The sequence below is a fragment of the Salminus brasiliensis genome, chromosome 21 (assembly GCF_030463535.1).
Source record: "Salminus brasiliensis chromosome 21, fSalBra1.hap2, whole genome shotgun sequence".
NCBI lineage: Eukaryota > Metazoa > Chordata > Actinopteri > Characiformes > Bryconidae > Salminus > Salminus brasiliensis.
This window is the reverse complement of record NC_132898.1, coordinates 30,105,803-30,117,162: the sequence shown is the minus strand read 5'-3', so window position 1 is coordinate 30,117,162 and position 11,360 is coordinate 30,105,803. Positions and strand designations below refer to the sequence as shown.

The following is an 11,360-nucleotide window of genomic DNA, read 5'->3' as shown; positions in this document are numbered from 1 at the left end:
TTTTAAATTTTGAATGAATTTTGGTTGGAAATTAAAGTCACATATCTGTCAAAAATCAAACCCAGGTGGACATCAAGCTCCAACTTAGACAGATGTTAAATTTTGGTTACTTAACACCATGACATCACCATATCAAGGACAGGGCACCATATCATATCCTATTTATCTCACCCTCTCTGCTCCCCGGGCGCTGGAGTTGGCTGCCCACCTCTGCGTGTGTGTGTCAGTGTCAGTGTGTGTCAGACGTTATCCTGACACTGAATTTTGGTCCCCCGACATCACAAGTCATCTTATTTTTGATTGCATCACCATGTCAGCATCACCATGTCTCACCACATCTCAGTAAACAAACTCAGAGACTGTGTTTCTCTCAGAAATGCGTCCTGGCCTGGGAAGAAAACGTGCTGTTGAGTTGACATGTCGTCTGTGTTCTCTGAGTGGTGGTGCTCACTGAGCTTCTGTATTTTTGAGAAACTGGACACACTTGAAAACTTCATGAGCACATGAACACACTCACGAGTGTGAACTTTGGGAGACAGACTGCCTCTCTCGTTCTCGCTCTCTCTCTGTGCGTCATGTGTGACAGAAATACGTATCTAAAGCTGTGATGAATAATGCATGACATCTGGCCTAGTACTCTCCGCAGAGTGAATTATACATGAAGCCATCACCAGCAACCATACAAGGTCATACTTCCCTCTCTCTCTCTCTGACACATACACACACACATTGACAGTAGAGTCACATTTATTGTCTTACCTGTGCTGTTTGCAAAAGGGGTGCTCTGACCCTTTTTGGTGCTGAAAAGAATCATTTTTCCAAAGATTCTTCGAAAAAAAGAGCCATTTACACATTCCCATGATTCACTGGGATGTCATAGCTCTGTGTAGAACCATTGTCTTATCTTATAATCCCCCAAACAGCTAAATTAACAGCACTACTGTTATGAAGCTACAGACGCTCTTGGTAGAGTGCTACTATTGCATGCCTAAGCTTATTTGTTCATTCATTCATCTGGCTTCTTGTTTGCTTCTTCCTGGCCAGGGTTGCGGTGGGTCCCAAAATCATTGGGCAAAAGGCATGAATACCCCAGGGCAGGGCATCAGCCGTTCACAGTATGATTATTTATGATTTTAAAAGTGTCAAAAAGAAAGAAAAGCAAAAGAAAAGAAAATACAAGGGGGCCTAATACGGGTCCCAGGGGAACCTCGCAGTCGCAAAATACTGCTCTAAGCCTAGAAGCTGAACAAAACCTACTGTGTTACTATTTAGAGAATAATAATGTGACACTGCCCACATTTGCTGATGTACAGATACAGAACCAACATTTGCCAGGCAAAGAATACCAGAACTTAACAGCTAATGTTCTCCTTCTGGATTGCACTGGATAAATGAAGGCTAATCATCACAGCTGTTGCGTTCTGAACATGGTGACTGCAGAAAAAAATGAAGCTCTTAAAGCTGTGGTGAACTGAACTGTCTGCTGGATGGGCTTCAGCCACACATGGAGTGTCACATGTCAGTCCCCAACATGCAGTTGGAATTTGAGCTGCAGGTGACTCGCTGTGGTTCGATGTATCCTGGTGATAACGTGTCATCACTGGGTGCACCAGAAGCTCGAGACGACCTTTTCAGACAACCCTGAGATGCTGAAGAAGTCAGTGAATGCCTGAAGGTCCTACAGGCCTCTGGCTAGTGCGATCCTCAACACAGCCAGCGGGTGCTCAACAGGTCTTTTGAGAAGAGCTGGTCCACCCTCGCCACCTCTGCATCCCCTGGTATGGCCAGTGAAACGTGAAGGATTCCAGATCAGGCCCTGCGTATCCGCTGACAGAGGCAATATTAGGATACACATCTTCCTCAGATCGAGTTTCAAACAGGATTCCCCCAGGCTTAGACACTTCGAAGGGGTGTTGATGTGAGTGCTACGGCAGCTGAGTTGGCCCAAACAGCAGTGGCACTGGACGTGGCAGGAGGAGGACAGGGTGGGATACTCGGGACAGATCTGGACGCAACAGGAGTGGAGAAGAAACTGTGAGTGATGTCTCATCAGACAGGAATCCATGGTAAGTTCATTTTCCTTGGGACTTTATTGTTAGGCTTAGTCCTTCTAGTCATTTCCAAGTGTATCCAATGCATTGTTGCACCTCAGAGAGTTGAAATATGTAGAACTGGACAATTTCTGGCCTTTGGGATATCATATATATATATATATATATATATATATATATATATATATATATATATATATATATATATATATATATATATTGACTGTTGTTCACAATTCTATTCTATATTTTATGGTATGGTGGCAAGCTATGGGATATGGCCTTTGCTGTAGGACACAGTGGCCAATGAATTCCAGGGGGATTATCCTCATTATCAATTTGCTTAATACACCCTGCTGTACCGTGTCCATTGTCCACCTGAGTGTGACTATGTATGAGATGACAGCAAGCCACTCTGGCCAAAGAATAATCAATGCAGAGACGATATGCTGAACCTTGATCAACATCAACGCGTCAATCAAGCCACCAGACCATGCTTATAAATGAGTATTAAGAAAAACCCAAAGGTTTTATCTGAATGGCGAGGCTGTGTAACTGGAGCTCAAGGGCGGAAGAGTTACTCTTCGAGCATCTCACCTGAACCTGCATCATTTATGAAGCCAGGCCGAGCTGTTACCATGGTGTTCCTGGGGCACACACTGTACGGGCCTGTAAAAAAAAAGGAACCCTTGGAAATCTAACTTTTCTCCCCACCTCTTACAAAGCCAGGCTGGTGGTCAAGCAGGCTCCGTGATGAACGCTGTCATTTGCCAAACAATAGATATACAGCCAGGCTTAATGACAGCAAAAGATAAGGTTTCTCAAGCTCACATTCAAGTGGCAAGGCATCTGCAATGTGGGCCTCTTCTCAAATGCACTTCTGATAACTTGTGATAACTTGAATTCCTAGCTTCTTTCTCCCAAGTGTATTTTTAGGCCAGTTTTCCAGACACAGTTGAAGCCAGGGATGCTAAAGTCCAGTCCTGGTGATCTCCACCTGGCTCTAGTATTCAGATTCAGAAGGCCTTGATTAGCTGGATTAGGTATGCCAGATCAGGGTAGGGCAATCATGCACCAGGGCTGGACTTGGATTAAGCCTAGTGTTTTACTAAACTGCACTGTCAAAAAAACTCTCCTTCACATTTAGCAACTGCAGATTTGAGGGAGTTCCTGGTGAACGCAAGGAGAGGAGCTGTCAGAGTCATGAAGATTGTCATAAGGAGCGGTGAGTAATTTAGAGGGGGCAGATTTGAGTTATAAAGGTATATACCCTGAATTTTTACCTGAATTACTCTGCTAAATTAATTGGGTACGATTAAAAAGGTACGGACTGAGATGCTGCCCTGAGGATTGCTGTTTCAATCCTGGGTCATGCTTCCCGGCATCAGCAGCCAGAGCCTGAGAGAGCACAATCGGCCTTGTTTTTTCCAGGTGGGTAGATGACGCTCTTTCTCGCCCCTCATCAATTCACTGTGATGCTGGCTGTCACGGGTCCTAATAAGGGGGTGAGTAATTGGCTACATATATATACAGATGCCCGCACTGACCAGCATCACACTGAGTACTGTGGGGAGAGGGTGGGCCATCCTTCCCACCTCGAGACACTAAAGCCAACTGGGGCCTCTTTGGGACTCCTGGCCACAGATAATCACCAGGGATCAGAGATTAGATGGTTAAATATTGGGGTTTTCTGTGTGGTTAAATGTTAAGTGGGTGAAAATCCTTTGTAGCTGGTTCTTTTTAGAAACATATATATGATCTATAGAAAATATAGAAAATTATTTTATATACTGTAGTGCTACAGTAGGGGTCCACAAACCCTATTTATAGTACTGTATAGGACCCTTTTTGCTTAGAGAGTATGTTGTCCAACTCTCACCGTAATTCTGCTACAGTATTTAAATGTCATTTTGTATTTACTCATATAATTACATAGTGAGTTATCATTATTTTTTATGTACAAATAACATCAGCAGGATTGCTTCTACACTTCTGTCTGTTTTCCTTTTGTGTTGATATCAGAAATTAACAAAAATGTGGCATAAATGGTGATTTCACTTATTTCTATCTACAAAATTCAGTGACTGTCTGAATAATTCATCATTTATTAAATCTGTTTTGTCATATTTTCCCTTTTTCTCACAATTTGGTGCTGAACACACCCATTCGTAGCTCCCCCTAGCACCAGCAATGCCCCCTAGATAGGTTAGGACTTAACACAAGTCTGAGCACTGTGTCCAAAACTGTGCCCTATTTACCGTCCCCTACATACGAGACACTATTATAGTGAACGATTTCAGACACCTTGCTATGTGACTGTGAGCTCACTGCTGTGCGACAGCAGAGGGCGTCACATAAACAGTCTTCCTTAAAGTTTTCCTCACTTACAATTAATACGTTATTTATACGTTTATTCATTTATACATTTCTATTAATTACTTTTTTATAAATGATGTTTAAAGATGTTTCTTCCATTGTGTGTGTTTAGTTATATTACCATCTCTCAGTATTGATCATATGAAGATCAGATGTAAAGGTAAAAAGAAAAAGGTAAAGGTGTAAGTATTTGTCACTGTATTATGTAGAGAGGGTGAAGGGCCTTGCTCAAGGGCCCAACAGTGGCAGCTTGCCAAGCCTGAGTATCGAAGCCACAACCCTGTCATCAATAGCCCGGAGCTTTAAACGCTGACCCACCACTGCCCTATAATAATGTCAGAAGAGATGTCCAGATGTTTAACTATGTTTTAACTATGTTAAAAATATTTTATTTCAATATTTCAATATTTCAATATATATATTTTTCTCACCATTTGTCTGAAATGTACCAGAAGAGTGCCTCAGACTAGGCATTCATATTCAGAGCCACTTTATGTGATGGCTTTTTGTGAGGGAGCTTACAGAGGCATTAAACTCTTCCTCTGGAATCTGGTTCTGTTCACCATCACTGTGAACAATTCTGACTCTATAAGCTTCTATAGACTGGAGCGCTCCACATCAAACCCCTCTGTTAGATTTGAGTACATATTAGTCCTTTAATTCCACAGATTTGTCTGTTTTGTATTGGTGGAAATCCCCTTTTAACTGCGCAGTGTCCCGTCCAGCACATGGACGAGGTATGCAGCCCATGCAGTGCGGGATAAAGAATCCATGATGCAGAGCTATTTTGGGGCACAGACTGATAAGCAGCAGGATTTGAGATAGAAGAGCTGTGTGATATGAGGTGTCTGTGTGTGTGTGTGTGTGTGTGTGTGTGTGTGTTTTAGAGCAGCTGGTGTTGGGGGCATACAGAGAGCTCTCTCAGAGCTGGGACAGGGACTATGACCAGTGTGTTCTGCCCCTGCTGGACTCATTGGAGCCCAGTTATATCCTGTTCCGGCTGGACACCCAAAACCAGCAGGGCTACGAGTGGCTCTTCGTCTCCTGGTCACCAGACCAGTGTCCGGTATGTGGAAACAAGGCCGAAATAAAGAAATTCACATTTGGCAGAAAATACACAAGCACTATATGTCCAAAAGTATCTAGACAGGCCTGACACATTGTGTGTGATTGTGCACACACAGCTTGTTGACCACTGAATGAGCCAAACGACTAGAGCTAATCATCCAACATCAATACCTCCCTGACCTCCCTGATACAGATATGCATACTTGTGGCTGAATGCAATCAAATCCTCTCAGCAATGTTCCAAGCCTCTCCAGAAGAGTAGAGTAGAGCCTGTTACTTCAGCAAAATGGGGACAAGCCCCCGGTTAATACCCTTGATTTCAGAAGAAACGTTGGATAAGCAGGTGTCTACAAACTTTTGGCCATCTAGTGTAGTTCTGAGACCCTCATGACAACACACAAGGCACTCTCATATAAACACTGTGAGAGGTGAGATTCCTGAGCTTGCCTGTGTTCTCACACTCTGGCCCATGCAGGTGCGGTTGAAGATGGTGTACGCTGCCACTCGTGCCACACTGAAGAAGGAGTTTGGTGGCAGTCACATCAAAGACGAACTATTTGGGACCACACAGGTAGAATCCACAGATACGTTTACAGTGCATTAACAGCATTTAGCTGCCACTCGTACACAGAGCAACTTACAGGGTTATTGGTATTACACAGGTAGGCCAATGTAGTGTTAGGAGTCTTGCCCTAGGACTCTTATTGGTGTAGTCCAGCATAGTCACCCAGACTGGGAATCATGTGGTAGCTTAATGGCATGTTGTGGTGTTATCCGTTGCACTACTTGAGCTTTAGGAAATAGGAAAGCTATTAACCCGCCACACACAGTTCAAAAACTGAAAGCTAATTTATGCATTTAAGTATCCCAATGCGCAATTATTTTAAAATTATTCAGGGGGGAATCTATACTTCTACTGTATAGATTCTCTGCATAACAATGGCTATTGCCATAGCTAGTGTGATAGCATAGTGGATAACACGTCCACCTCCCACCCAGCTGACCAGGGTTTGAATCCCCACCCATGTAAGCACATCTTATTTGACCAATTAGTGTCCCTGGAAAGCTTCATTAGCTCATCTCTTTAACATGATTAGACTGGAAGTGTAGATAAGAGTGTCTGCCAAATACTGCGAATGTGTCAAAGGTTAAATTTACACTTTTACAACAGGGTAGTATTTTATTGGTGGTGGACTGCTGGGATAAACCCAGTTGGTTCAAGAAATTAACCTTAGTAAGAATGACTACAAAAGCAGGTGTTGAGAAAACACACGAAATGATAATGCCTCATGTTGCCATGCTGTTTAGTGTAGTTATAAAAAAACACGGCTATGCCATAGGCGTACATGTCCCCACCACTTTTAAATTGCCTCGTCCCCCCCCCCCCCTCAAGTTTCTGAAGTTTATTCATGTGTGTTCATAATATTTTATACAGCATCTGGGGCAGATAGATGTCCAAAAAAGGACAGTTCTGTTGCTGTGTGAGCAAAGCTAATGACAGTAGCTTGTAATGCAAATGCTAATAGCTACAATATCTATTGAGTACGCATATGCACATATGTGAGTAGCAAGCTTTAGCTATAGGAGATAACTTAGGACTGAGGTGAAGAAACAGAAGTTCTGCATGGCAACAGATGACTATAATGTTAATGTTAGCTAACTAAACCACCCCACTTTATTGATATACTAGGGATTTTATCCCTCAGACCATGCTATATTTCTATTATCCAAATTCTGAAAGCAGTAAGGCCTCTTGATTAGGCCTGTAATGGTTTTACCCACAAACAGGTGAGGGGAGGTGGTTTTGCAAGGGACAATATTTCATAATACATAATGACATTACATCATTTTTTGTTGTTTTCCTGCTAAATGTCCTGTCACTAGTCTCCTTTTCTGGTATATATATATATATATATATATATATATATATATATATATATATAGGCATGGTTCCTTTGCTCCAGGTTCTCTCAAGTCAGGTGATGAAAGTCATACTGGATTATCTGAGTGTCCTCCTCTTACCCGCAGGAGGACGTGTGTTTCCAGGGTTACCTCCGCCACCTGTCCTCCTGCTCCAGCCCTGCCCCTCTTACCTCAGCCGAGCAGGAGCTCCATCAGATCAAAGCCACTGAGGTCAGCCAATCCTCACCTGGCCTTATCTGACCGTTACTAGACGGTGATGAGAACATGAATGTAGAGGCTTATTAATTTAAATATTCATATATAGTTAATTGAAGAATTGAATCTACACAGTTTCCCCTTTACTCTGTGCATCAGCCATAGTGGGATTGGTGTCTGGATTGGTGTTTAGCTCGTTTAGTTGTGCATTGGGGCTACAAGGCTAATGTAGTTAACAAGCTGAATGCCTCACCAATTAGTGTTATTATTGTGTAAACGGCCTGCCTAAATCATTGTTGAACTAACATATGAAATGGACATAATTCAGGCTGCTAATTCAGACTGCTACTGCCTAAGCTGCCAAGCAAGCACGCAAATCAGCCACCCTCTGAGACAAAAAGGAGGAAAAGCTCACTCCCATTAAGGATATATTAGCTTAGGGATAACACATTAGCTCATGACTAGTGTTTTTCTCTAAAGCATTGTCCTTATAAAATGTTAAATAGTCTAATAACAGAATATTGAAACATATGACCACAAGACACACATTCAGGCACTCCTTACTTTTGCTATGAAAATTTAATTGACACGGGCGGTTTGCCCCAAAGTATCTTCCAAAACGTGTTACCTTCATTAGCCTCGTAGTTACTGAGCAAAACGTCATTGTTGATCTTCTACATTTGGATTAAGAAGAAAGTTGTGTTGTCTGTTTATTTTTATTTGCCCAATTATAGTAGAAATGATAGTTCTGTGTGTGCAAATGTCATTAATGAAACTTTTTTGCTTGGAAATGCATCTTACAGGACAAAGTTGTTTGGGTGAGTTTTCAACAGTGTGGTGTGGCCTGAGGCACAGTGTCGTGCATTTCATACCTTTCAGATGAAACTTGTGCTGCGTTGTATTAACCTCAACTGTCGGATGTCGAAGCTGGGAATGGCGTCACACCCGAGTTGACCGCGTTCCAGTTAAACATTCCAATAATTAGCTAAAGACTAAAGAGTTTACCAGTTTACCAACTGGTTTGACCGGCCTTTACTGGTGTTTTATGGTGAATCTAACCAAAATAAGTCCCACTTTTAATGTCTTGGATTGGTATTGTTAGTGAGACCATTACACAGTATTTTGCGCATCCAAACACGTCCAGAGAAAACAGTTGGACAGTACTCTATGTATTACTGTTGATGTGTGGAGCGGCCATCTTGGATTTTGAACGCTCTTCCGGTTTTCCAGTTGAAATGTTCTACATGTGACCTTTCCTTAGCTGGTACTTTTCTTTCCACTTTGACTCTGGATGCTGCCAGAGAGTAGTTCTAATACATTAAAGGCAAAAGGTCACCATCCCTCCTATTATTATGTGATGTAGAAAGAGACACAGGGTGTGGACTAATTGCGTACTAATTACTAATACCTACTGTCAAAACTGAGTACACTCAAATGTCCAAGATACATACTCAGTCTCATAGAAACAATGGTGGATGACAGCGTCTGGAGAACCTGCGGTGATGTATGTTGCTATAGCAACACTTCATCAATTCCTGTTAGTAGAAAACGGGTTTGTGTGTAGGGTGCAATTGGGACGCAGCCTAACCGTCTTTAAGACTGGTTTGATGACCAAGATCAATTCTGACAGAAAACCTGGCTGCATTACTGCCTGGATATTTTGAATGTTCCACTGCTAACATATATAATGCAACTTCAGCTACTATGCTATGTATTTTGTGAAAATAAGTTTTAAAAGGGTCTTTCTTGTCCCTTTGTCCTCTTTGCCCCGTCTTGTCCCTCTATGATTGTTGTTTCTAATTTTCTGAACATGCACTGTTCGTCCTATTGTAAAACCCAGTAAAGATTGTATATATACCCATATATATAGTAGTATATATATACTACTATTTATATAGTATATATAAAGTGTGTGTATATATATATATATATATATATATATATATATATATATATATATATATATATATTTGAAATGAAAATATACATTTGGGGATTTTTTTCCAGGAGGAACGACGGCGGGTTGCTGCGCCATCTGGGAGAGGAAAGGTAGGCAGCCTTTTTTTTCACTACCTGTAGTCTACATGCTGTACACCAAAGTGCACCATATATCTTGGTAACTCTAACTCTCTGTTTCTACATCTGATGATGATTAAGGAGTATCTAAAACGAGGACACACTGGGACACACGGGTATCCACCGTAGTTAGAAAGTCATGGGGGGCTGTGGGGGGTTTAAAAGAAAATGATTGGTCATATAAGCTGAATGAGGAAATGTGTATGTATTAATGTGCATTAACGTGCTGTTAATTGGGTCACCCTAGCATTTTAAACAAATGTTTCTAAGATGATGATCAGCATGCACTCAACCTGGTGTATCCAAACTTTTGACTGGCACTGTATATCTGTGTGTATGTGTGTTTAAGGGGAAGACAGAGATCAGTGTGGAGAGTAAGCACTCGACTCTGCAGGGTTTGGCCTTTCCTTTACAAGAGGGAGTTAAACGGGCCTTAGAGCAACTTAAACAGAGGCGCATCAACTACATCCAGCTTGTGAGTCCAGTACACACACACACACACACACACACACACACACACACACACACACATTATATATTATAAAAATGTCCATTTTTGAAGCATAACAGAAACTATCAATCTCAATTCTTTATACACATTATTCAACTTTCTGTCACTACTATGTATGCATGTGTGTGTGTGTGTGTGTGTGTGTGTGTGTTTGTTTTTATCAGAGACTGGACACTGAGAGAGAGACGATTGAGCTTGTCCATACTAACCCCACAGAGACCCGTGAGCTGCCGGCCAGAATCCCTGCTGACGCCCCTCGCTATCACTTCTTCTTATACAAGCACTCTCATCAGGGTCAGAGCATGGAGGCTGTGGGTCAGTGCCTGAGTCACTGTGCCAAAACTGATTTTCCACTCAGCTTCTGCATTTAAGCTGTTATCCTCTAGATGGCACAACAAAATGACACAACCCTTTAAATTCCTGTAAAAATGAAGGCTGAGTATGCAGCAATAACAGGGAAAACAGGGCAAACTGCTGGAGCTGTTCACAAGTTACAGGACTGAGTAACTGGGGGAAAGTTCTTAACTGGGAAGTGTCCTGTTACATGAAGGTGGTCCAGAACAAAAAAAAATCTAAGCAATCAAACAATAGAACTATTTTTATGGCTTAATTTGGTATATTTAATTCAGTGTTTTATCACTTTTGGATTTATGACATTAATTAATAAAATAAATAGACAATACAAGTTTGATGTTAAATTTTCTATAGGCTATAAAATAATTTATAAAAACTAAAATCTAAATATAAAAGTGCTAAAATATTTTTTTGTGTGTGTGTGTATGTTTATGTTTATCAGTGTTCATCTACTCCATGCCTGGCTACATCTGTAGCATTAAGGAGCGGATGCTCTACTCTAGCTGTAAGAACCGACTGCTGGAGGAAGTGGAGAGAGACTACCATATAGAGATCACCAAGAAGGTCAGCGTTAGATCTGTGTATTATTGTATGTATAATGTAAAGCACAAATCTGAAACAATCCAACAGGCATGTGCAGTTACCTTCCTTATCTTCCTTAAAAGCCACAGTGGACAAACAGCTTACAGCTTACTGCTGGAGTCTCTGTCTGGTGCTGGCAGACACCAGCACAAACCATGTTAACAGCAGATGACAAATACTGGTGATAATTTCCTATAGGCCCTATATAGCAGTTCTTCAAATTT

General features: G+C 41.6%; 1 protein-coding gene across 4 annotated transcripts in view; it reads left to right on the top strand.

The window, feature by feature from the left end:
- Positions 1–2,015: 2,015 nt before the first annotated feature.
- Positions 2,016–11,360, top strand: part of twf2b (twinfilin actin-binding protein 2b) — a 10,457-nt gene continuing 1,112 nt past the window's right edge. The window contains exons 1-10 of one of the 4 annotated variants that reach the window (XM_072665985.1): positions 2,016–2,066; positions 3,199–3,276; positions 5,315–5,493; positions 5,971–6,066; positions 7,524–7,628; positions 8,417–8,431; positions 9,621–9,662; positions 10,045–10,164; positions 10,365–10,515; positions 10,997–11,118. In XM_072665985.1, coding sequence (XP_072522086.1) covers positions 2,042–2,066; positions 3,199–3,276; positions 5,315–5,493; positions 5,971–6,066; positions 7,524–7,628; positions 8,417–8,431; positions 9,621–9,662; positions 10,045–10,164; positions 10,365–10,515; positions 10,997–11,118 — 933 coding nt within the window. In that variant the 5' untranslated portion in view covers positions 2,016–2,041. Of the gene's footprint in view, positions 2,067–3,198; positions 3,277–5,314; positions 5,494–5,970; positions 6,067–7,523; positions 7,629–8,416; positions 8,432–9,620; positions 9,663–10,038; positions 10,165–10,364; positions 10,516–10,996; positions 11,119–11,360 lie in introns of all 4 variants that reach the window. The other 3 variants (XM_072665984.1, XM_072665983.1, XM_072665986.1) reach the window with 3 other exon arrangements.